The 27,713-nt window shown below is 37.1% G+C and overlaps 1 protein-coding gene across 2 annotated transcripts; it reads right to left on the reverse strand.

The window, feature by feature from the left end:
- Positions 1-187: 187 nt before the first annotated feature.
- On the reverse strand, positions 188-27,713 carry LOC129441629 (uncharacterized). Of its 2 annotated transcripts, none has more exons than XM_073872377.1 (26): positions 27,567-27,713; positions 25,847-25,983; positions 25,672-25,692; positions 21,478-23,158; positions 18,323-18,406; positions 17,991-18,158; positions 17,805-17,888; positions 17,458-17,634; positions 17,172-17,333; positions 15,004-15,084; positions 14,848-14,922; positions 14,613-14,765; positions 12,091-12,249; positions 11,864-11,926; positions 11,272-11,454; positions 11,027-11,185; positions 10,874-10,945; positions 7,430-7,480; positions 6,691-6,774; positions 6,484-6,582; positions 5,662-5,799; positions 5,414-5,572; positions 3,694-3,777; positions 3,436-3,582; positions 3,074-3,232; positions 188-326 (listed from the first exon to the last, which is right to left on the reverse strand). In XM_073872377.1, the coding sequence occupies exons 2-26, from the start codon at positions 25,968-25,970 to the stop codon at positions 203-205; spliced, it is 4,491 nt and encodes a 1,496-aa protein (XP_073728478.1). In that variant the 5' UTR covers positions 25,971-25,983; positions 27,567-27,713; the 3' UTR covers positions 188-202. The 2 variants fall into 2 exon arrangements, with proteins under 2 accessions (XP_073728478.1, XP_073728483.1); XM_073872382.1 differs by having other exon boundaries at positions 25,847-25,980; positions 27,567-27,666.

A 27,713-nucleotide genomic window follows, 5' to 3' on the forward strand; every position in this document is an offset into this window, starting at 1 on the left:
AATTATAGATTTGTATTCTTCCAAAATCATCCCAAATCTTTAAAATCAGTCTGTTTCTTACTCCAAGTCAGAAAATTCAATAAATTCAATGTCTCCATCAGATTCAGATTCACTTTTATCTTTCAGATTTTCTGGAGAGAAAAACAAACCAAAACTATATAAACTATTGAATCACAGTATGTTAATTCTTTAAAAAATATGTTTAAATAAGGTTTATATATACAGACCCTGTAATCATTATCATGCAGTCTGAATCCATCTGAGAGTTCTGCAGAAGTGCCGCATGCTCTTCCAACACCAAACCAGCATCTTCTATACAATTACATCTGAAACAAAATTAATATACACTGTATATATACACACCAATCATAGAGAAATACATAAAGTGCAATCAATTGTGCCTTGTAAAATATTTAAAGAGACTTGTTGCATCTAAATATTTTCAGTCGGCTCAGCTAAGTGTCTTTTATTGAAGAGCCACACAGATCCAAAATCAACCGAAACTGACCTGTATTGCAGTGTGTCATGTAGCTGTCCATCAATGTAAACAATGTGCAATGTAGTTGAACCAAAAAGTGCACAAATAATAAAGTTATTGGCTTCTAAAGTAGGGAGTCGACTCTGAATCACTGAAACGAGTTGTCATATGGATTGAATCTCCTGCCCGTCTTTATCCACGTAATACCAACACTTTGCATAATAATCTCCGTCTACAGCCTTGCCCGGGAGAAATGAAAACTATGACCTGCCCACAGCTTGTTAGTGTGTAAACATCATATCACGCTGTGTTTTTAGTTTGTGTTGTTTTCACTACCAAAGGATGAAGATATGGAGACTTAGAATTCAAAATTACTTTTTCAAAGAGGGATTTACTAAAAGTTTGGCAACGAAAGATGGTTCAGTATCCACTTTATTTGGAACAACATCCTAACCACAACCTGTAAGTATGAATATTACATTGTGTGTTTATTTTCCCCGAGTGTTCTAAAATGTCTATTATAAAACGGCTCGTTCTGGTTCTTCATTCTGATTGGTTGAAACGCATTCTAAGCTGTGATAAAATACCCCGGTAAACCCACGGTTCAGACCGCATCACAAGTATCACTGCGCCACTGTTGCTGCGTATTGATTTATGAAAATAAACACCACTGTCTTTAATCATTTTTTAATTTTTCTACCTTTGCACAATTATGGCGATATCCAGATAAATGTCAATAAATAAAACCTTTCGTCAATAAAGAGAAAACGTTCTCTGAAGGTTTTTTTTGTCTTATTGATATTTCCGCTATTATCCACTAGAGGGCAATCTTACCCAACTTAAACACTGAGGCATTCACTCGACACAACAGCGTTGTGGTGGATTTAGCGTGAAGTGTGTTTTGATCAGGCTCTGAATCTGATCTCTTACAAAGTTCCTCACAAAAATGGAATTATCTCCGCATTTAGCTGAAAATTTGAGAGGTGATAACTGATAAGACAACAAATGAAGGTAGGATGAAACGTTTTTTGATGTTGTTGGAAAGCGGATGGACTGTTCTTTCATTTGATATTTTATGTTTATTTAAAGAAGATCATTTTTCTGTAAGGCATTAAACTAAAACTGGGTGGCAACTTAAAAAAAACGCTGATGGGGAAAGAGTTAAGCATGCTTACAAACATATTTGATCATCACTTCAACAGTTGCACGATATAAATGTTAATGTATAAATTGAATGTTGATTTATAAAATAAACACCACAGTCTTTAATCATATTTTCATTGTGTCTTTGCTGCGTCTCTGTTGTTTGTGAACTGCGCTCTGTTGCAGTCACACTTGATTCTGAGGAACTACTTTGTTTGGCGGAAGAGTAATATTTATACTAATATAATTACAACTTATTTGTGTTTTATTTTATAAAATCCCGCTAACGTTATGCATATGAAGTAACCGTTTTATAAACGCAATAAACCCCTCGAAGCGTTGGGTTACCAGTGCATTTTATAACAGCTAAGGGGGTTTAGGCACTCCGCTTGGCGTCGTGCCTAACAACGCCCCTTAGCTGTTATAAAATGCACTGGTAACCCACTGCTTCTTGGGGTTTATTGCTTTAGTTTACTGTAATCAAAGTCTTATCAGTAAGATGCGCTAGCAACGCATGTTGCAGTTAAGCTGTGGCCCGGTTAGCTTAAGTTACACTTGCTTATGTGAGTGTAAAAATGTTAGTGTCTGTTGTCGTTTTTATAGCTTGGAGTAATGATGAATGATGTGTATTGATGTTGGTGTTTAAACTCTTAATATACTGTCAGAGACTCAAGTTAGCAAGTGGCTAATGCATGTGCACTAACTTAGTGTTTACATTTTGGCTATGGCCCGGTTAGCTACATGCTTGCTTAAATGAGTGTAAAAATGAATCGTTTGGGGATCTCTGAGAAATGGGGTAATTTTAAATTTAAATTACAGTGTTTTTTGACCCTGCATGCATTTAAACCTGTGTCTGGGACTTATAAACAGTAAGGGTGCTTAACTCTTTCACCGCCAGCATTTTTTAAAAAAGTTGCCAGCCAGTGCCAGCGTTTTTCATGATTTTCACCAAATTTTAATGCCTTCCAGAAAATGTTCTTTTTCAGATATATAAACATACAATATACCAAATGAAAGAACAGACCCTCTGCTTTCAAACAAAAAAAAAAACGTTTCATCCTACCTTTAGTAGTTCTTTTGTAATCAGCTTTTGAATAGGGGTAGGTTTCTGTAAAAACACCACATTTTGAGCAAAAAGTAGAGATAATTCCATGTTTGTGACGGACTTTTCATAGAGATCCCATTCAGAGCGATCTTTAAAACAGACACGGACATGCAGCAGCTTGCCATAGGGCAATACTTCCGGGTTTAAAAATTTGCGGAAAGTGGATAATAGCGGTATTGCGAAAAGATTGAAATACTCGTCATTGGCGGGGAAGCGTTTTCTCTTAATTGACGAGATATCTCGTCAATGGCGGGGAAAGAGTTAAAATTTGCATCTTACTGACTATTTAAAGTGAATAAGAGGATACTTTATAAACCATGCTCTGTAGCAATCAAACATCGTAGTACCTGATCTCCTGAAGACCTGGACAACCTTCAGCAAATGACAAAATCCTTTTCACCCACTTCTCTGTTAGACTGCCAATGTTCACTGCGACCTTCTGGAGATCAGGAACAGAGAACAAGATGGCCATCAAACTGCCAACATACTCTTTATGCTCTTCACCGCTGGAAAACATGCAAAAAAGAGACATCATTAGAGCTGTATGGTTATTTTAAATTGACATTGACAGCAAAAGCTGTTGCACATTAAATTACACATGCATATTAAATACATGCAGTATTTTAAACACAAAGAGAAGAAAGCAAACAATTGAAGAGCAAAACTTTATGTGTAGGTGTTTAATGATGAGTTATTATTCAAGCCTCACTTCGCCTTTAAACCTTTAAGTAAGTCCAGGGTTTGAAGGAGTTCATGTCCAGCCTGTTTGAGAATTGTTGAACATGGTGATGTAAATGAAATGAATGATGGTATCGTTCTGATCTTTTTGTGTGCTGCCCAAATGTCAATAGTGACCCTTAAAAAGATGCACAAAGTCACTTTATAAATACTATAAACTAATTTATTAGTTTATAAGATGTGTTTTATACTGCTGTTGAAACACTGATGAGAGTCAAACCAAACTTACATGGAGTTTGTTATGTTTTTGGTGATGTTGATAGAGGAACAAACATTAAGGTCGATCTCTCTCCTGTTATGTTCAACCTGCAAACTGAAAAACAGGCAAAACTAGACATACTGTACATATAAATAGACACACTGTACATATACATTTTGTCCAAAGCGACATACAAATGAGGTAACAATAGAAGCAATTATAGCAACACAAGAACAGCAATATATAAGTGCACTAGAACATCAAGTCTAACACATTATACATAGCCAAGGGTAAGTATTTTTTTAAGGAGAGAAAATGTAATGATAAGGTATAAAATAGAAAATGAAATTAAGCTCTGGATTAGTAAGTGGGGTGTGTAAGAGATTTTTGGGATGGCATCACAATCCGTTGCTTGGTGGCAGAGCGCAGGGATCGAGTGTGTACATAAGTCTGTGTCAGCGAGTGAAGGTAAGGGGGTGCTGACCCAGTGGTGGTTTTAAAGGCCAGGAGCAGAGCTTTCAATTTGATGTGAGCTGCTATAGGAAGTCAGTGTGACCTGACAAAGAGAGAAGTGACGTGCGCCTTTTTGGGTTCTTTGAATACCACTCTTTTAAGAAGCTTTAAATCAATTGATTCACCAGAAGATTCACTGTTTCAACACTGTTGTGATCATGGCTAGTTTAACTTATGTGCGCTCACTTCATTTTTTTCTCCTGCTGTATGTGTTTTGCGCAGATGCTGCACACTCGTGCATGACCATGCTTTTTCGACCATCTACAAGTTTTGTTGATTTATTTATTATTAACAATTGATTGACGATCGATTAATTGTTAGCATCCCTAGTACGAACACGATGCATTTCTTTTTTATTTACATTCATAATAAAACTGATCTGAAATAAGTGAAAACTAAAGTAGACACTGGTTTATGGGTTCACAACACTGCCTAGTGGCAGCTATCGGAGTAATGAAACACTGCAAAACTGCAATGACGTAATGAAGCCTGGTTTGCTAATGTCACATGATCTTCCCAATTTGATACACGCTCCAAACCAATGATTCGAAACAAAAGATTTGTAAGGATTTTAAAGCTTCATAAAGCAGTGTTTCAAAAGTGGCTATTACTGTGTGTAAGCAATCCTTGGATTCCTTGGGATATTTGTTTTATATTTATTCTGCACAAAATGTAAGACGCAACTGACGACACTGCCCAAAAACAGCACGCTGAGAAGTGTGATCATTCTCTTGTTATTGGTGCACAATTATTCTTCTGTTAAAGTTTTAGAAAATAAGAAGCACTAGGAGATTTTGCCGTTTCCACGCTAAAACTTCTTCCAAACCAACCATCCACTCACAAAAAAAAAACCTTTATACCACAACAAAAGTCAACACGCAAAATTTGTACATTTCTGTTGAGTTTGTTATACTTTGTTCTTTCTTGTGTATTGGGATTACTGAAAATAAGTCGCTGATTTTTTTTACAGTATGTCTAATGTGTCAATGGTTTGTGCATCAGGAGTGCGCAAGGAAGTTACAGTTGCATGCATGCTTTGAGAATTGAAATACTATTATCATAAATTCACTTTGTTTGTGTTTTTTATTTAGTCACTGAGTGTGTTCTCAACCTAAACTTTAAAAACTCACACAAATGAACACTACACAGTTAATTCCTAAATGAAATGTCTTTCATCTCAACTTTTCATCTCAATGTCTGGACTTTTTAGCTTAAGCATTGAAGGAGTTTCTCTTACCAGATGTTTTGAAGATTCAAGGACGTGTAACACATGGAGAGGATCTTTAGAGCCCAGTTTTCAGTCAGCGTGTCAGTGGATACATTCAACTCAATCAAACCCGAAACTGAATACAGGGAGAGCAGCAGTTCATCTACACGCTCATTAAACAGCGAGCTCCTGCCAATGCATAAAAAATAATTAAGATCTCATTCATGTTTATTTAATATAAGTCACAGATATTTATTAAAAATGCTATCATGTTTTACATTGTAGATATCCCTTTGCATTGGTTATACGCCCATAGGAAGTCTCTCCAGTCCGTGCTGGGTTGAGACAGGGTGAGAGTTATGCATGTGAGAGGCGACTGTGTATTTGGACTGGAAGCAGTGCATTTCAAAATGATCCTGAAAAGCAGTAAAACAATACAAATAAGTCAACTTCTGCTGTATGCAACTGTACTAAAATTACACATTGCACATAGCGACATATGTCAGAGATCCTCTGTGAAACCCCACCCCTAACCCCAACTTCACAGGGGCAAAAGCAAATCGTACAGAAATTTGCGAATATGGTTGTACGAATTAAAACGAATAAGCCACCTCGTAAAATACATACCAACTGCCATGAGACATCTTGACGTAATGTAGTGCATGTGCATTTTGGATACAGAATATCAAATGTACTCACAGTGCATCAAGTTACAATATCAGTTGTTATCAATGTATAATTGATTTAAAATCATTTACTGTTTTAAATAAACTCACTCCAACAAAACATAATATTATTTAACAACTAGGGTTGCATAACGTTTAGTCGCGCTGAATAAAAGTTTTTGTTTACATCATATGTGTACTGTGAATAATAACTTTGTATAAATAAATACACACACATGCATGTACAGTATATTTAGGAAATGTTTAGATGTGTATATACATTTGTATATGCAAGGAATAAATGACGACGGGCCATTGAATCATTCAGAAAAAATGCACACCCGAGGTGGTGATGCGGCCGCGACGCGAAGCGTATCAACATACGGTAATATACAGTATAACCATAACAACAACAAAATGAAATTTGTTTCCAACCTCCATTTACTTGCAATGTCACTTCTTCTGCTCACTTTGTGCATCCGGATATCTGTGTCGAGGATCTCAGACTTTGTGTCGTCCAATTCATCACAATTGCTTCAAAGACAAATGCCATGTGTAAGTTTCATTTACATGCGTCATTAATCCCAGTCTGGTGTTTATGGGTGTGATGATGCTATCAGATAATAACCAACACTGTTTCACCTGCTTTCATTGCTGCTGTCACTGAGAGATGAAGACAAGCTCTCTTCATCATCACTATCCTCCAACTGTCCTGCAGTACGAAACCTGGAGACACAAAACATTTCATTAAAAGCAGTATCATTAAATATGCATAATCTTTTTCACTTTGTTTGTATTTTTTCTATGATGAAAGTAAATGGGGGTTGATGCTGAACACCCCTGAAGGATTGTTCCAGTGCACCTATGCAGCCATTGTGAGAGAGTGTGTGTGTGTGTGTGTGGGGGGGGGGGGGGGTGATACCACAGAAACCGAAAATTCTCAGGCGAGCAGCATATTTACAAATTTAAGTAAAAACAATTCTATTTCATCAAAAACAAAATGAAAACAGGAATTTAAGTGTAAAATACCAAACTTGTCATTTAATTCTACATGGCATTGATTCAACAAGGTGCTGACAGCATTCTTTAGAAATGTTGGCCTATATTGATAGGATAGCATCTTGCAGTTGATGGAGATTTGTGGATGCTCATCCAGGGCATTAAGCTCCCGTTCCACCACATCCCAAAGATGCTCTATTGGGTTGAGATCTGGTGACTGTGGGGGCCATTTTAGTACAGTGAACTCATTGTCATGTTCAAGAAACCAATTTGAAATGATTCGAGACCAGGCAACATTTTTCCCGTCTTCAACTGTCCAATTTTGGTGAGCTTTTGTGATATATTTTTTGTGATATATATCTTTAAGATCATGCTGTCTTACCCAAAACCATAGAATCTGTCCTCATCACTGTCCTCTTCACTCTTACTTCTCCTATAAGAAGACGGCAAAACATCACAGACATACAAGTAATGTGCTGCACTTTAGATTCAAACATCAAAATCACATCAAAGTTTAATTATTATTATTATTATAAACATATCAGATAACCTGTGATACAGAACACTGATAAAACTTAGTTAATTTTTGCAAATACTTAAAGGGGCCATGGTATGAAAATCTGACTTTTTCCATGTTTAAGTGCTATTATTGGGTACCCAATGCTTATATCAACCAAGAAAATGTGAAAAAGATCAACCCATTAACTTAGTTTTGTTAAACCATTCTCTAAAAGCACATGAAAAAATAGTTTGTTGAAATTTGGCTCTCCTTATGATGTCATAAGGAGCTTTTATTAAAATAATACCACCCCTTATTACATGGCTCTCTGGAATGCTTGATTCTGATTGGTCAGTTGAGACATTTGCAGGTTCGTTCTTTTCGAATAATAACCGCTCCAAAATAATAACGCATAGCCGGTACTACTTTTACGAGTAAAATCGCTCCGTGCCAATAAAGATCAATAAAGATTACTGTTTGTTTGGCGCCATCTTGTGACAAACACTGGACAACCACGACAAGACACAGACAGCTTACTGAGACTGAACTTGACAAAATAGAGCATGACAGCTACGAAGCCATCACACACAAAAATACAGAATGGACATTAAAACTTCTCAAAGACTGACTAAAAGAGAAAAAAATGGAGACAGACAAGTATGAAGCAGAGGATCTTAATAAGGTATTACCATCATTTTATGCATCTGTGCAAAGTTTCGCGGAAGGATAAAAATGTTAATTTAAAACAAATATGCCAATAAAATGTTTCAAATTCATATTCATGTCCGTTTGTTTTTCTTATGTGACAAGTAGCCGTGTAATAAGCGGGATAATGTAGAGTCAGCCGGTAGTTATCGGGGAAATAAGCCCCTTCAGTGTGATACAAGACCCTCCGCTTCGCGTCGGGTCCTGATCACACTGTCGGGGCTTATTTCCCGATAACTACCGGCTGCCTCTACATTATCCCTTACTTATCACCTCTACTTAATCTGCACTATCGAACCACAGCACTGCCATTTAGTGCAGAGAAAAGCACAATTGAGTTTAAATTGCAACAAACCACTATCATTTTGATCAGTGTTTGAATTTCATCAGCTCATTTGCATTTTTAAGGACAGACCCAAAACCTAGAAAGTGGCAACTTTAACATGCTATATTCAATTATTTATACCACGGGTCTGTTGAATGCTGCATTCTGATTGGTTGAGAAATGTTCTATGGGTGTTGATTATTTTTCTGTAAACCGCACACCTAACTTTTCAAATGTCTTAAAAATAGGCACCAGAGCAATGTTTGTGGTAACCGTGGTATAAGAGGAATAATTGACTCCGGTCCTTTGAATTATTTGAAAATAATGCACACCTGCGGTGTAACATTACCACCTTGGTGTGCATTATTTTCTTATAATTCAAAGGCCCGTCGTCAATTATTCCTTACTTATATGGTATTTTGAGCTAAAACTTCAGATATGTGCTCTGGGGACATCAAAGATTTATTTGACATCCTAAAAAAATCTTGTGCCATGGCCCCTTTAAACTATGTCAAGAAATGTTGAATCAAATTTTAATATTATGCAATTCAATGTATCTTATATGTATTATTTAAATGTACACTAACAATACAATGTACACTGCTTGTTTTCAGTAAAAATATCGGAAAATTCTTAAATTCAGATGTATTTTCTTGATGAGCAAAATGACCTAGGAAAATAAGTCTATTTTTTTTTTTTAAATGTATACAATTCAAGCGAATTTGTGCTTAAAACAAGAGAAAAAATCTGCCAATGTAATAAGAAAAATTTTCTTGAATTAAGTGTTTATGAAAAAAGTAAACTTATTTTTTTCCGTTTTAAGTTTATATTTTTGTCTAAACACTAGACTTATTTTCCTAGGTCATTTTGCTCAGGAAAATACATCTTAATCTTAGATATTTTTACTAAAAACAAAACAAAGACACTAAGTAAGAAGTCATTTTTTTCAGTGTAGATTTGTTAAACATCTTTTTTAATCATAAAGGTGCACTGCGTAACTTTTAAAAACTGTCTCACGGCAAGTCGTGTTATAGTAACAAAAAATTTGATTCATTTATTTGTGTTTGCTGACACGAATTAATGTCCGCCTTGAAACCAAGGATTTGACTCAGCCTTTGCGTGGGGTTTTACGGAATTAAAATGCCATCATTTTTTATTAGTGTTTTGCAGCATTAACAATTAAAACAAAACCACAACTAGGGGCACCTCAGTCTTCAAATGTATACTGCATGATACACACGCACCAAATGATTACTTAAACAAACTAACAGTTTAACTGTTAAAAACCTGAATTGTCACTAATGCTTGGGGCGGGCCAAATATTTCATAAAAGCGGGACCCGCGGGTTGGAAAAAATGCCGACCCGAAATATTTGGCCTGCCCCGCAACACTGTATCTATTTTTACAACCCGCCCCGCACCCATTAAAATAGACATACTAGGCATTTGTAATGTAATTAAAAAGAGGCTTTATTTCAGCCTAAAAGTGCTTGGAAACAGCCATTAGATGACATCGCCCTGTAAAGTGGGAATAACATACGCGAATGAATCATTGAAACCAGCATGGTCAATTAATATAGAGATAGGATAATGATAAACATTTTCAACATTTACAAAGCAGCGTTTGTATTATCTATTCACAAATTCCCTACCTTGATTTATCCCGCAGATCGTCTTTCATCTTTTATTTTCATCTACGTTGCCACGTAGGCCTACGTAATTTAACCTTATCAAAGAACGTAATAAAATATAAAATATATATTTCCAAATATTTAATATATAGGCTAAAGGGAATTAGACGCAACATATTCCCAACCCGCCCCGCATTAAAGTTACAGTTTCTTTACCCGCCCCAACCCGACCCGCGGGTTACGAGACGACCCGCGCATCATTAGTGCTCATGAGTTCTTCCGGACGTGAGGCACAAAGTATTCCTCGGGCCTGTGCTCCCCGAAGTTGACAGGGTATGTGCCACATAATGTTTGGCTTAATTTTCTTCTCAACTTCATGCGTCGTCCCCATTTCTATTACATGAAAAAATCCCACCAGCCCCATGGGTCTCCCGCAAAAATTTTTGCCCGCCCACTCCCGCCTACAGCAAAGGCGAACCGCCCACACCCGCAAGACTTGCGTTGGGTCCCACGGGAGTCCCAAACCAATGCAGCCCTCTACTGTGGACTGAGCTGTTGGATGCAATTCACAACCTCACGGCTAGATGCCGCTAAAATCTACACAGTGCACCTTTAGGAAATATAAAATGTGTTTTTTCTAGATTATTCATGATAAGTCATCTCTCACCTGAAGATTGAATTACCGAATCTCTCCCTGAAGTCTGTCTCAGGTGTTTCTGGAAGCCTAATAGACAAGAAACTAGACAACAGAAAATTATCCAAGTGTAATATTTTATATAACTTGTACAGTATATGAATATTGATTTGGTTTAATTCTTACTTTATCGTGTGCAGACTGGGGTTAGTGTGAAGGAGATTTAGGACTCGAGATGCTCCATCTACAGTCATGAATCTAACCATAAGATCCAGAACCTTGAGACCAGACACAGACTGTAGGACAGAGAGGAGGTCACCTGCATGCTCATCATACTCTGGACAACTATAGGAAAAAAACAACAGCAAAATAAAACAAAAAATCTTTCTGTCTCTCTCACATGCATATAAATACGGTGTCCAAATACTTACTTTTCAGTCAATACTTTCAGCTGGTTGTAGGCATAAAAGAATTTTTTCCAGTCTGCGTTTCTGTTCTCAGACTTATCTGTTATTGTTAAGGTAATACAGGGAAGCATTTTGTGTACTGGAGGTTCAAAGAAACTGATGTCATAGTCATCTATATAATTCACATGATTACATCCCACAGACAACCTGCAAAAAAAGACACTTAATATTAAGGCAACATTGCAGTTTTTTTCCCATGGCTCAGTTGGCAGAGCATTGCATTGTGTAGCAACTAGCAACACAAAAGTAATTGGTTCAATACCCAGGGAACACAGGCAATGTAAGTCCCATTGCCAAATGCATAAATGTACATGCAATTGTGTCCTTCATAAAGCAGAATGTGCGGTTACCTGCTTAAAAATGAAAATTCTGTCATCATTTACTCACTTTTATGTTGTTACATGAGCAATAAAGAATACTATAGAAGTGAATGGGGCTCATGAACATTCAATTGTGTTAAAAAAAAGAGAATTAAAAAATTTCTAAAACTGAGATCAGTTCCTGGTGTGGAAAAGGGGCACATGTTTAAAAACTGAAGTGAATGTGAATGTCTTACTTGATTCCATCTTGTCTTAACATTCCCAGACTCTCCACACCAATAGTCAGACTGGTTTTCAACCTGCCGGTACAAACACAACTTTCATTATAAACATGTAATGCGACTGTACTACTGGATTCAGATGGTAATACTATGGTACAGTATTTATAAACTGAACTACTTCCACATTATTATTCTATTTTATACAGTACAGTGTATGTGTGTACAGTAACTGATGCTCTTACTCTAAGTGAAGTAAACTGGAGCGAGATACAAAGAGAGAGAACAGACCAGCGGCCCAGATCTCATTCATGTAGTTTAGCCACAGTTGTATTTTCTTAAGACCAGGAACCGAATCCAAAAACACCAACAGGGAATCCACACGCTCCTCCAGATCTGGAGGTCTAATAAAACATCAATATATGCTGGTGGTTAGAACATAATTAATATAAAGAAACATCTTCAACATTTATCAGTGATTATATATTTACTTTACCTATAGTCTTACAAAAAATAAACCTTTTAAAAGGTTTATTATCATGTTTAGTTCCACAGAAAAAGAGACCCAGTGGTGAGCAACAACGCACTGACCTTGGTAACTGGGCGCAAATGGAGGCCAGGAAAAGCAGTCCATGAGGCAACATCAGCCCTCAGACATGCTGCCATTGTGGGTCATGTTCAGCAAGGGAAAGGAGACCTGGGCTAACTAGCCATGGTGTTTGGAGTAAGGCCACTGCACCAGAGTGGCGGAAGATCGCCATCAGGAGGAGGCTGGAAGGTGGGCCAAGGCAGTTTCTCTTGCTAAACAGGTACAGTGGACTTAATGGGACAGTGTGGAGAAGAGGAAGATCAGCTAGAAGGATCTGTGGGCCATGGAAGCGAGGCGGTTGAGCTTTTTCATCAGAGCAACATATGACATCCTTCCAACACTAGGTAATCTTCACCAATGGTACTACCTACCACCCCCAGCAGCATCACACCCCTTATGGATGAGTTTTGTCCGTGAAGAGGCCAAACCACCAAAGAGCAGCTCTACACCATCAGAGGGAGACCAGCTGCGCTTGGCCCACGACTAGAAAATGCTAGCTGACATTGGTCGGTTTCCTTCAGAGATCGCAACCATCACCCTAAGACCAGACATGGTGCTTTGTCCCCGTTCGCTCAACAAGGTCTTCATTATTGAGCTCACAGTACCCTAGGAGGACTCAGTAGATGAGGCTTATGAGTGAAAACATCTGTGTTATGCCAATCACGGCATAGCTATGCCAAAGCATGGCATCATGGCTGGAACACAGAAGTCCGACCACTGAAGGTGGGCTGCAGGGGTTTTGTGGCAACATCTACAACCAGACTGCTTAGAAACCTGGAAATTAAGGGCCAGAGCCAGCGTTCAGCAATCAGAGCTGTTTCATAGATGGCAGAAGGCAAGGTAACTCCTATGACTAATTGGGAATGGGATGCAAGCGTAGGATTGATCACCCTGTCGCTGGCCGACTGTGGGGAGGGTGTATAGTGTGAAAGGCCAAACACCCTAGAAAAACAAAGGTACACTACTGACGATGCGCTCCCCAATTTTTTTATCAGGCTCACTGATCATGAACTCTTGGAAGTGCTTGCACAAAGGATAGTAACACCTCATATTGTGTTTTTGAATCTGAATTTCTGGACTTGTCCAGGAACTACTGAGAAAGATCAGTTGACAAGAGTGGAAAGTCCTTGTGGCGGCACGGAGAAACGTCTGACAGGAAGGAATAGACCCCACTGGGACAGTCATGGGTTAGCTTCCCATTTCTGTAGTTCCCATGCTTCGCAGTATGTTGGAAAAACACGCTTTAGCTACAGAAAGGCAACATATGAGAATACCCCTAGAGTCTGCGGGGGCGGAAGATGACTCATTGACTACAACGTGGTAACGACTGGACTGGAAACGACTATGAGTAATGAGAGCACAGAACAAGAGAATACCACAGCAACTATCACAAGTTCCGCTGCAACAGCGGGCCACAAACAGATGCAGGTATGTGTCTGTGGTCGGAGAAAAGTTAATCACACCATGGGTTAAGGATCGACTCTATTCATCAACTCTAAAAACCCCTGCAATTCCTTAGTCAACCACTAGGTGATTGCTCACCCCAATATGGAAAAACCTGGTTTCCATTAAATATTTGGGCAAAAGGCAAAATAAAATAAATAAAAAAAATCGCAAAATGTCAACATTTCCATTAACCATGTTTTGTGACTAAGGGTAATTTTGTTCTTTTGCGAGAAACATCATTCTAAAAACTGTATACAGCGCAGATCGACATGAGGATGACATTAAAATAGTGCGAGAGCATTTCAAAAGCATACAGAGCAGTCGACTCTTCAATTGCTCTCAATGTATTTTGATATCATGTGCTTGTCGGTTCTTGCGAAGCAGCATTAAGTCAAACACATCGTGATGTAAATGCAAAAAACTTTTCATTTCAGTTTTTTGCAGTTCCTTTTTCGAATTGGCTGAAAAATGACCTCACCCAAGACTAGTTTTTTTATTTGTGATATATGCACAAAATGTTGGCGCTTTTTCAATTCGCAATTTGAAGAGTAATGAAATGCTTCTAGTGATGGTTCTTTTCAAAATCTTTAAATGAATGTTTTTTTTCGAGGAACCACATTTTTTTATGGCATCATTATGAAAAAACCTTTTGTAGAACCTTTATTTTCTAGAATTTATTTGCTTAATTTGATAACCGCTAAATCAATTCATTTATCCAGAACACAAACTCACTTTTCTATCAACTGAATAAGTTGGTAGGTCTCCTGGAAAAGTTTCTCCCAAGTGAAACGAGATCCTTCCAGAGGAGGAACACTGAGGTTGAGTTTCACAAGAGCTGGTGTGTCATGAGGGTATGACTGAACCGGCTTTCCACTGCTACAGCGTCTACAGAAATATATTCATATTCATTAATATTCAGTAACATTGGCAACTTAGATGCAAAGAAATTTCTGTGATAAACTCTTACACAGCATCATAAGCCCATCTGTCCAATGAGAGGATCAATGATGGATTATCTTCCTCACTGTCATGCATCTTATACCTGTAAAAGGTACAAAACAATGTTACTGTATCAGAGTTACAGGCTTAACCAAATGAGTCAGATCAAAAGAAGTCGGCTTACGGCACAAATGGCTTTCTAGAAACGCAAAACGTTGAACAGACATTTTCAACATCACTCATCAAGACGATTTTCACATAAAACCTGCAAAAGAGAAAAAAAAAACACAATCAATGTAATAAAATAATATAAAGATTTAGTGGTTGGATGAAATGGGTTTTTGAATGGCCACTACTGATATCGATTTTGAGAAAGCAGTGTGGCCGATATGATAATTATAGTAAATGAGAGACAAACCTGGAAAGACACAAAAAAAACAGAAATCTGAGAAAATTGGAAACTAAATAAATATTTGTTATGCATAATATTAATAAGCATACCCTTTTAAGTATTTAAAAAACATTTACAAGACATACAGTATGTGACAAAAGTGAGTACACCCCTCACATTTCAGCAAATATTTTAGCATCTTCTCAAGGGACAATACTATAGAAATTATATTTGGATATATTTTAGAGTAGTCAATGACATATTTAATTGCTAAAAAACGTTATTTTGTGTATTTGGTATAATACAATGTGTTTGCGTGGTTTATGGTTAAAAAACATTATTTTCCACATATCGTACATTTTTGTAGCTCCAGATATCCTGCCTTTCTCAAACTATCTGATTTTGTACAAAACTCATCGATCTGAAAAGCTCTGTGTCCCTGATTGGCCAGCTAACCTGTAAGTTGTGACTGGTCTGAATACCTCTGACGTCACCTGGAAATTTGACGCTCCTTACCATGTTTGAAAGATTCGTCTGCTAACAGGAATTAACTTACAGTCCGAAGCAGGAGGAAATATGATAATGAACATTGTGTCCATGTCAATCAGCTCAGGAAGTTAACAATCCGTGTGTTTGTTAACGTCCAAGAAAAAAGTTTTACGTTGGAAATGATAACTTGCATCATCGTTTACTTTGGGGTTTGTACCTTTTGCATATCTTTAACATTTAATAATACACATTACACACCAGAAGAAATGTAAAAACGTCAATCGGACAATAGCTGCTCTTTAACATAAACCTATTATTGTCAAAATAGGTGGCAAAAAAGTGAGTACACCCTGAGTGATAATATATGTAAAACATTTAACCATGCAAAGCCACATGTCCTGTTCATGATGTTCATGTTACAAATTTGTGTATCTTGTATTAGAGCACTTAAAATTTGGTACTATAGGGTTGCCAACTGTTTCGTATAAGCCGGGATGTCCCGTATTTAGAGCCTAATTTATTTGCAGGGGTTTTCAAACCTGTCCTGGAGGACCACCAGTACTGCACATTTTGCATGTCTACCTCATTAGACACACCTGGTTTAATTCTTCACCTCATTAGTAGAGACTGCAAGACCTGAACTGAGTGTGTAAGGTAGCTGAATGAGGTGTGTCACAAAAGGGAAACATGCAAAATGTGCAGTACTAGTGGTCCTCCAGGACAGGTTTGAAAACACCTGCTTTATGGGACGTCCCTAAACTATTTACTGAGATGTGAAGGGTGTGCTTACTTTTGTGACATACTGTACATGTACTATGGATATGACAAAGATTGTTTCAACCAATGTCGATAGTTTAAATATTGCAAATACCGGCCAATATATTGGCCACTGCAATATATCGGTCTATCACTAATCTATTCAATAATGTATAATGTATACAGTGGCGGCCAGTGACTTCTTTTTTCGAGAGTGCATGATGCGGCGCTCGTCAAAAAATGTATTTAGTGTTTAAGTGTTATGTGTGTTCGATGCGTTATGCATCACACGTCATGTCAAAATATGTACCTGCTGCAGAAGTTTTGAAGTCGTCTATGATAAAAGTGATGTGTGTGTTTATCAGTTACTCACTGAATCTCATGTCTAATCAGAGTTTACTGTTAAGTGAGTGTCTTACAAGTATTTAGTCTTTTATCATAAAACCTTTCGTCGCGTGTGCAGCAGGCACGTATTTTGACATGAAGCATGATGCACATAGGTTTACATGACGCAACAAACACATATTTTGACATGACGAGCAACACACATGACATGCTAAATACATATTTTGAATTCACGGCCTTCAAAAGAGTCACCGGCCGCCAGTTTTCCAGTGTTTTCTGTTTGCCTCTTCCGTAAAAATTAAGGAATGAAAAAGTAATGGATTATCATCAATTCATTAAAGTGAGATTTAACAAACAACATTTTTCCTTACATTATGCGAGAAATCTTGGGATTGACATGAAGGTAGGAAAGAATCCTTGAGGTCCAAATCTCTGTCAGGTATGTGGCATGTATATCTACCTCAGTTAAACCAGGAACTGAATTCAGGAATGATAAAAGTAAATCCAGGTTTTCACCAAACTCTACATCTTTACTGGGAACAAAAATACAATATAAAATACAATAATTGTATGTAAAAATACAAAAACACATTAATCCATGGATAAATGAGAATGTTAGTAAGAGTAAAGTTTCCACATGAACAAGTGAGTACTTACACATTTGAGAAGCATCTGAGGTTATTGGATATCTTGAGGAAATCTCTCCAATCAACTGTAGATATTTTAGACGTAGTAGAGATCGCAAAGGATATTTTTGAAAAGGCCTGATAATAACCAACACCAGGTTGATTTAAGATTTCACCCTCATCCTCTTTCGAGTGCCCGACAGTCAGCCTTAAATTTCAGAGGAAAACCTTTTAATATTTTCATTTTAACAGATGGTAAAGAGAAGATAAAAAAGATGACATATGGAGTACTAGAATTGGATGAGAGTGGAACTGATTTAAAGTCATATTAGCATCAAAAGCTAGTTTTGCATATACAGAAGAAATGAATTGCATTACCAGCAGGAATTTTTTTTGGTCTTTATTGTGAACTCCGAGCACAGACTCTCTTCTTTCGTCTCTGCTTGACTGGCAATGCAAATGCTGTTAAGACCAAATGTGAAAAAAATTGGCTTTACATGGACTGTATATTCTTGCGTGGATGTATTTGTTAACCCCTGTCTTCGCGTTCAATTGACAGTTTACCTGAACTCTTTTCCCATCATCTCTTTAATGAGGAAGTTCATGATTAGATCTGTATTGTCATAGCTGATGGTCCTCACGGAAAGGCGAAAGTCACCGACTGACTGCTGACCACGGATGGACTTCAAGATCTTCTGCACACTTTCATCTGATAGATCTCCATCCTGCATCCTGCAACAAATACAACACTTTACATATGATGTAATGATGTCAATGGTAATCTTGGTAATGTAGTGCCTGGATTTCATTCTTGATGTTATGGTGTTTTGGTACATTTACTGCATGCTTAAAGGCAAGACAACATATATTACATATCTCAACATTAAGAACCTTACTTCAGATAGTTAACTTCCTTCTTCCTCCCCAGGCCTGAAATCAGGACGTCAACATCAGTGTCTGACATGGATTCAAATTCCAACCTTAAAAAAAGAAAAGAGCAAAAAACCTGAACATGAGTTTTCTGTATACTGTACACTTGACTAAAGGTCCGTTCACATTATAACTATAAGTTAACTACCTGAGGTACTTTGTGTTATAAACATCAGCAATGAGCTTCTCCAGAGCATCATCTGTCTTTTAAAATGCATTTGCACTTGAAGTTCAAATAGATTTGATTGGCATCAGGTGGGAAAAAAATCACTCAGAAAGTGATCCCAACGATATTGTTAATTGTATCTTTATTGTTATAGTTGTGGTTTGAACTCCGCTATTCTCTTTAATATATAACGATTTTTAAATCTATATTTTTTACAGTTATATTTATCGTTATAATGTGAACGGCCCTTAACCCTTAGCAATCCTTAACTTTTATTGTTCAATTCTAAATTAATACATGGAAATTAAAGGCATAATATACTAGATATGTGTAATAAAATATTCAAAAACCACTTGCACCGTGTGATATATTAAGTGCAGTTGTGTGCGTACATTATCCCGATATTTCATAGCGACCTCTAGTGGTGAAAATCTACATATTGTGGCTTTAAAGCATCTGCAAAATAAATGAATATACTATATATAAATTAAAAGCACAATATGTAACTTTTTACCACAAAAGGTCGCATTTTTGAAGGCAAAGCTTGATGACATGAAGAGTCGACCAATTGGAGATGACGTTTAGTGATAGAACAATATATGGCAGAAGCAGATATATCGGCCCATATTTGGATTTTATTTTATTATCGGCATCGGCCAATAAATCTTTTCATTCGTCCAGTACATTTTTCTATTACTTAAATTTGATGTTTGCAATAAAAAAGACACTCATTGTCACTCAGTGTACAGCCAAAGTCTGACAGACAGTAAAATTACCAATCATTATTCACTTTTTAACATGACATTATGTTGTGTCACACACAACACCACACTAGTTTAACACACTTATACAAACATACCGTGAGATATCAGATCCACATTAATTATGTCTTGTAAATACTGTGAGGAAAATAAGTATTTGAACACCCGGCTATTTTGCAAGTTCTCCCACTTAGAAAACATGGAGAGCTCTGAAATTGTCATCATAGGTGCATGTCCACTGTGAAAGACATAATCTAAAAAAAAAACAGAAATCACAACGTATGTTTTTTTAAACTATTTGTTTGTATGATACAGCTGCAAATAAGTATTCGAACAGCTGAGAAAATCAATGTTAATATTTGGTACAGTAGCCTTTGTTTGAAATTACAGAGGTCAAACGTTTCCTGTAGTTTTCCTGTAACCTTGATATGCTTCTTACAGAGCCACTCCTTTGTTATCCTGACTGTGTGCTTTGGGTCATTGTCATGTTGGAAGACCCAGCCTCGACCCATCTTCAATGCTCTAACTGAGGGAAGGAGGTTGTTCCCCAAATTCTTGCATGGCCCCTGTTATCCTCTCCTTAATACAGTGCAGTCACCCTGTCCCATGTGCAGAAAAACACCCTCAAAGCATGATGCTACCACCCCCATGCTCTACAGTAGGGATGGTGTTCTTGGGATGGTACTCATCATTCTTCTTCCTCCAAAGACATTTAGTGGAATTATGACAAAAAAGTTCTATTTTGGCCTCATCTGACCACATGACTTTCTCCCATGACTCCTCTGGATAATCCAAATGGTCACTGGCAAACTTAAGACGGGCCTGGACATGTGCTGGTTTAAGCAGGGAAACCTTCTGTGCCATGCATGATTTCAAGCCATGACGTCTTAGTGTATTACCAACAGTAACCTTGGAAACGGTGGTCTCAGCTCTTTTCAGGGTAGTGACCAGCTCCTCCTGTGTAGTTCTGAGCTGATTTCTCACCTTTCTTAGGATCATTGAGACCCCACGAGGTAAGATCTTGCATGGAGCCCCAGTCCGAGAGAGATTGACAGTTATGTTTAGCTTCTTCTATTTTCTAATGATTGCTCCAAAAGTGGACCTTTTTTCACCAGGCTGCTTGGCAATTTCCCCGTAGCCCTTTCCAGCCTTGTGGAGGTGAACAATTTTGTCTCTAGTGTCTTTGGACAGCTCTTTGGTCTTGGCCATGTTAGTAGTTAGATTCTTACTGATTGTATGGGGTGGACAGGTGTCTTTATGCAGCTCAAACAGGTGCATCTAATTTAGGATAATAAATGGAGTGGAGGTGTAAATTTTTCAAGGCAGATTACCAGGTCTTTCAGGGTCAGAATTCTAACTGGTAGACAGGTGTTTAAATACTTATTTGCAGCTGTATCATATAAATAAATAGTTAAAAAATCATACATTGTGATTTCTGGATTTTTTTTAGATTATGTCTCTCACAGTGGAGATGCACCTACAATTATAATTTCAGACCCCTCCATGATTTCTAAGTGGGAGAATTGCAAAATAGCAGGGTGTTCAAATACTTATTTTCCTCACTGTATGTTTTAGGTACTTTAAAAGGGTCTCTTACTGTAATAGGATTTGTGTTATATCTGCCTTACATACAGCTTTCTTAATATCATTATCGGCCATAAAAAAACAACTAATGACGTTTTCACCATCCAGAGACATATGGTATTCACGTGGAAACTGATAGTTGACAATGACAAGGTAAGAGTTTAAAATTTGAATTTTTTGGATTTACAAATACTACAAACTTTTGAGATAATGTACACTGTCAGAAAAAAATTAACTGGGGCAGTGAGATGGCACTGGGGCGGTTCTCTTTCAAAAAGCTTTGGACCTTAAGAGTTCATATTAGTATCTCAGAGGTACTTATCGAAACCAAATGTATACATATCTGTACCCAATGGTACATATTGAGACCATTTTAAAGGGTAACACCAGTGACATCTTGGGTAACTTAGGCTTATTCTAACAATTTGTTTATTACAGTGTACAAGTACACAGTTCTGCATGAAAGTATATCACACTGTGTAAGTGTGTACATACTGTGTTTTTAAAATTAAAACAGTAAACCCTACTATAGATAAATGATCAGGACATAAACTACTGCTTTGAAAATACTATTAACAGAGTAAAAAACATGTAATTTACCAGCACTTACCACAGTGTGTAACACCTGCAGATGGCAGAATGAAGCGCTTTAAGATGTTCTGCATTGCACCTTAGCTCCAAACTGCTAATCTGTTTACTGAACTGGAGACAAAACATGATGACCTGACAGTCAATACTCTTCAGAGTCCAGTGTATGTGAATGCCTGACTTTTCCCAGAGCCTCATAACATTCTTTAAAATGTCCTTATTGTGAAGCTCATAAAGACAATGAAGAATGAAATCACTCATGTAAAAGGTGTTCATGATGTTCTTCACTAAAACTCTGCCTATCCATTTCTCCAGCTGCGCACGGATGACAGAAGATGCAGATTCCCCCACGAACAGACGACTCAGCTTCTTGTTGGAGAGACCAAAAAGGAAGCGGATTACAGGTAAGAGATGATCGTTGTACCTCCCATTGCCTGCCAGTTCAAGCAGCTCCTTAACTTTTTTTTTCACCTCCGACTTGTCCGTTAACAAATACGAGAGAGCGGTAAAGAATTCCTGGAAGCTGAGGTGCATAAAACCGACCATCTCTTTTAGAAACATTCTCTCCTGTTGACGAAACGTGAAGAGAAAGGGAACGTTGGGAATACCTGAGATTTCCTTCGGAAGACTGCTCTTGCGAAACAGGATTTGACGTTTCGCCGTCCCGCTTTCCGCCAACTGACCCAGATTCTTTAGTAGGTTGACCTGTTCCTCATGACTTAAACTACTATGATGCTTCAACATTGTTACCGTGAAGTCAACAAAAATGGAGGTGGTGGTGGTCAGCTCACTGGTGGCAACGCCATCTTTTCCTTTTTTCTTGAAAATTGTGCAGATGATCCAGCAGAAGACAGGAACGAAGCAAACAGTGTACAGCATCTCGTGCACCCTGACCTGCTCGTATACTTGTTTAGAGAACTCTTCGTCGTCAAAGAACTTTCGGAAATACTCCATCACCCCTTTCTCCGAGAAACCTAAGATCTCCATGAAGCTTTGTGGCTTTTTAAGAACGCCTTCCAGTTTATCTACAGCTGCTGACCTTGTGGTGACTAGCAGGAAGGAATCTCTCATCATTCGTCCTTTCAGAAGAGAACAGAGAATGGTTGTTGGATGTGCTTTGATGTTTGGTTTTGGTGGCAAGGACTTATTGGTTGAGGACAAAACGAGTTCATCAAAGCCATCGACAATGAACAAGGTTTTCAGTGATTTGTCCTTTAGGATCTGAGCAATCTCATTTTGAGTAAAGCTGCAGTCCAAGACTTCCACCAGACTCATCTCACCCGAAAGACCACTGAGCTCCTGACACCTCAGATAAAAAACAACATCAAAGAGTTCAGCGTAAAGCTCTCCAGAAGCCCAATCCAGAAGGATCTTAAGTGCGGTGATGGATTTCCCACTTCCAGAGTCTCCTTGGAGAATTACAGCTCTCGTCACACCTTTCTTAGCCTCGCTCTCCGGACTGAAAAGTTGATTGAGGCCGATGCGTTTGTTTCTCTGGTTAGTTCTGGAGATGAAGAACTTATCTCCTCTTGAACGCATCTCCTGCTCTTTCTCCTCCCTTTCTCTGTGTTTGTGAACAATCATCGGGTCAATGTAACGTTCATTAAGGAGCACCTGTTCACCCGCACGAGAGGTGTGTTCTGTCAAATAAGCATACTCGGACAGTATTGACTGCTTGTATTCAGCGATCAATGAGACTGTATCTGCAAAAATAGAGGACATAATCAGTTCATTTGTTTGCTGACTAAACTGTACCGGTATGGTAATGATAGTTATGATCTTTAACTTTGATTTGAGTTAGATTTGGTTGTGTTTGCAATGCATTGAGAAATTAGCTATGATAGGATTTTTACTCTGTGGTTGTCAATATATCACTAGATTGACATATTTACATATAAGGACACATAATTCATTATTAAATAAGTAAATAAATACAAACTCCTAATATGAGCAAAGATTAGTAGGGTTAATTTCAGGCCCGGCGCTAGGACATACAGTACATGCCAGGGTGGCATTCATATTCTAAGTGGTATAAATATATGTGTGCAATTAAAAGACATTAAATGCAAAGATATATAAGAACTAAAAAAAGACATGATTAATACCAACACATGCAGTTTGCTGTAAAAAAAATTGTTGACAGTTTCATCACATGTTATGCGGCTGAACTGAAGTGAACTTCAGCTCTGTATTTATTTATCAGTCTGGCTAGTGGCTAAAGTGATCTCTAAAACAAATACCTTTTAGAAAATAAAATGTTTTGGTTTGCTATAAAATGTTTTGGTTTGCTAAAGACAAGGGGAGATGACGAGCATGGATCACAACTGAGCGGAGAGGTTTGGCAACAAGGTAAGGAGGACACAATGTTTGATTTATATGTCCTGGACATGTGTATGATAAGGTGACCAGACATCCCCGTTTTCCCGTTTTTTGGTGTTCTGTCCCCGACTGGAGCTTTCCCCGGAGATGTCCCCGTTTTACAGCACGTCCTAAACAACCAGCAAATACACTGAAAACCCCGATCAGCATGTTGACTTTGTAGTACCAGACTGGGGGAATCATGTAATGATTCTTTTTACGAACAGAGGGGGCTGCGTGCTACACTGATTACTTAGATGTACGCCACTGATTTAGTGAAGAAGAATTTACTATGAGACACATGAGAAAGCGTCATCAATTTATCATTAATCTAGTTATCATAAGATATGAAAACAGTCAAAGTTATCAGGGGTTAAGGTAACTACTAATGTCAAATTAAAGTAATAAACCAATGAAGTGAACTGATCAAAGCATGGTATTGAGCATTTGTTTTGTGTAGGCAAAATATGTGTACATTTTGCATTATTCCTTCTGTTCTTCACGTTTACAATGCTATGAAATCAACTGAAGTAGTACCTTAGAAGTAAGTTTTGATGAGGTATGTCATTTTTGTGCACGAAATAGAAAAATTTGATTTTGGCTACAGAAATTGTTAAAAAAATTGAATTAGAAACACAAAAAAATTCTTATTATTTTTTTTCGTGCTTTCAGTACAAATATTAAAAAAATCTGAAAACAGGATTAATTTCCTTGATGAGCAAAATGCCTTAAGAAAATAAGTCTAGTTTTTAAACCAAAAATATCAAATTCTGCTTAAAACAAGCAAAAAAATCTTACCCCATTGGCAGTATTTATGCTTGTTTTAAGCACACATTCACTTTAGTTTAATATTTTTTGTCTTAAAGCTAGTTTTTTTTCTTAGGGGATTTTACTAATGAAGAAAATGCATCTTGATTTAATAATTTTTAGATATTTGTACTGAAAACAAGACAACAATACTAAGAAGAAAGTCTTTTTTGCAGAAAATGTTTTGTCGGCATTTTTTTTTATTCAGATAACAACAAATTTGATTTTAATGATATTTTGACCATTGAACTAGGAAATGTCCCCGGTTTTCATTTAAAAAATCTGGTCACCCTAGTGTATGACGCTGTCCCGAAACTGGATCCCTGCCCCAGAGCAGGTGGGCGGGTACGGGAGAAGATCGCAGCGATTAGCAATTAGCAACACGACCCAACTTCAAACGATCCAATCAGATCTCGATGGACAAATTCAAATCCAGCCCTGCCTTATTTCACCTCAAAAGCCGTTTCATTCAGATATACGTCACCACGGGGAAAATAAGGCAATCGCTACTTCCGCTTGATGGCGACTTTAAGGCAGACTGTCTTCTGCTGGTAAATCATTAAAAGCAGTATAAAAACGCCCCCGGCTCTCTTCTGATTTAGCGTTTAGCTGGCTGAGGCGTTTTGGTTGCTACTACAGGTATGGTACGAATGTCCAGTGAACTAATCTGATACTAGTATATGATTTCATGGATAAACAACGATCGATTTAGTCAATAGATAATTATATTATGTTAGTCCTGGTAGAGAAATAAACACTCGTAGAGAGAAACAGAAAACTTTACAGACATGTTTGTACTAGGATGTGCTGATTGGTTGGTGTTGTATTTGTCCCGCCCCCCCACCGTGAATGGACGAAGAGAAAGTGCCGAGTTCCGCTTTTTTTCCACGGTTAAAAATTTCATAACTCTTTATAACTCTCACAAATAAAAACTATATTCTATATTCTTTATGGTAAAGATTTTGTATGTATAGGTGGGCACAGCTCTCCACCTCTAGCGCCGGGTCTGGTTAATTTAACCCCTTAAGTACAAAAGAGAATACATACATACCTGTGGTTTCAGTTGCAGATTCTAGATTATTTTAAAAACAAAATAGTACAAAAACGTATGTCAGTAAATGTCATAAATGTAATATTTTTCCTGTACGTTAGCCTTATGGACTGTTATATCAATACCACCTATACTTAATGTTTTACTGTGACACTTCAACATACAAAAGACATACCTGTAAAATAGTTTGTAATGTTTATGTTTCCTTCAACCTTTAAGTTTGATAAGACTGGTGCTGAAATATTGCTGCCATCCTTTGCTGAGATACTGATGTTTGAAACATCAGCACAGTGAGCCATTTCTCCTTATCTTCTGAAAAGAAGTGAATTTGTAAATGAAATAAATGATGAAGGGTTACATTCTGCAGTCAGAGGTAAAAAGGATTTGATTCTTTATATTTTGATAGTTTAAACATATAATTAGCTATTGAAAGTATAGCTCACAGTAGTGGCCAAAGGTTATGTTCACCCTAAGAAAATTGACATCTTGATACTTCATTTAAGCATATTACCAAACATAATATAAATAATATAGGCCTACATATAGCCTATTGTGTGCTGTGAAAACCCAGCTAAAGTTTTTTTTTACATAAAATCATACATTATGTAAAGACCATACTGTGAAAAGATGATACTGTAATGTTTTGAATGTATATTTATTTATTGGGTTCTTCTTTGTTTATTGGTTTAATATAAAATTAAAGAAATTAAAATAAAAAATCAGTCAATCACGTGCAAGTTTTTCAATCCATGATAATGTTCACGTCTCACTGTCTTTTATCTTAAATTTAGGTAATACTTCAAAAGACTAAAGTTTTGCAAAGACATTGTATTATTAAGCTCTTACCTGAATTGTGAGGTTAATTATGAAGGTTGTGCTAACTATCCCACACAGCAAAATATATTGTTAAATATACTTCAAAATATACAAAAAAATGGCCAAAAATATATTTGCTGAAATATATTTTGGAATAGGCCTATGTTTACAAAATATATTTTTCTGCGATACATTTTTTGTATATTTTAAAATATATTTTTGGCCAGTGTATAAATCAGTGCTGGTAAAGTAAGTGTACAATAAACATTTTGAACATAGAAAGGCATAAGATATTAATATAAACAAATATTAACTAATAATATAACTGCAACAGGCATTGCACAATGGAATGAGTCCTAACTAAATGTGGAAAAGATTATTTCATGTTACAAATTATTAAAACATTTAATTGGTCACTGAACAATATTATTAACAATATATTACATGCACATTATTAGGTGAAGATCATTAGGCTAAACATTAAAAAAGCTTCTGCTACAATTACGAGTTATTCTAAAGGTGACATTTCAGCAGTCTAAACAACATTGTAAATGTCCATATTGCCAGTGTTAATGTTTAACCAAAATGTTAAGATATGTAGCCTACAGTATAGAGATCCTAATCGCAAGATATAGACTACCATTATACCTTTTTTCAAAAAGTCAGTAGGCTATAGCCCTATTCGGACGGTAGGGCCTAATTGTTTCTTATAGGGACATAAAGTATTTTTAACATTTACCGGCAGAATGTCAGTGTTTTTTTCCCGACTCTGAGTTTATGAATGCAAAAGTCATTCTGATCATCCATTTAGCCCACTTAAAAGCATCGTATTGTAGGCCCTATATGCGCTTCTATCTTTGCGTATATTTTAAACATTGACAACTTGATCATTACTGAAATGATTAAAGTATATATGGGGCAAACTTTCCTCATCGCTCAACTACAGAGCTGTATAAATAAACAGAAAATTATAAAAACATTTCAAATCTATTAGTCTATCATAGCAACAACAGGTACATTTAAAATGTATTCAATACATATACATATAAATCAAGTATGCGGGTTAAAGTCATATTTACCTGAAGCTTCTACATCAGTTTATTACAGAATACGTTTCTGGTCTGAAAAACTTTCACTTTTGTTTTAGAGAAATGCATCACCTCTGACATCAGAAACCAAAGGTCGCACTGTGCACAGGAAGCCTTTCATGTAATGTTTACCTATGA

The sequence above is a fragment of the Misgurnus anguillicaudatus genome, chromosome 2 (assembly GCF_027580225.2).
Source record: "Misgurnus anguillicaudatus chromosome 2, ASM2758022v2, whole genome shotgun sequence".
Lineage (NCBI taxonomy): Eukaryota > Metazoa > Chordata > Actinopteri > Cypriniformes > Cobitidae > Misgurnus > Misgurnus anguillicaudatus.

Excerpts from the sequence above, each read along its gene's own strand:
- LOC129441629 (XM_073872377.1), bottom strand. The coding sequence starts at position 25,970 with ATGGCTCACTGTGCTGATGTTTCAAACATCAGTATCTCAGCAAAGGAT. Across the intron at positions 17,635-17,804 it reads ACCAAAAAAAATTCCTGCTG|GCTGACTGTCGGGCACTCGA; the intron begins GTAATGCAATTC and ends CTGAAATTTAAG. Across the intron at positions 11,927-12,090 it reads TCCAGTTTACTTCACTTAGA|GTTGAAAACCAGTCTGACTA; the intron begins GTAAGAGCATCA and ends TTGTACCGGCAG.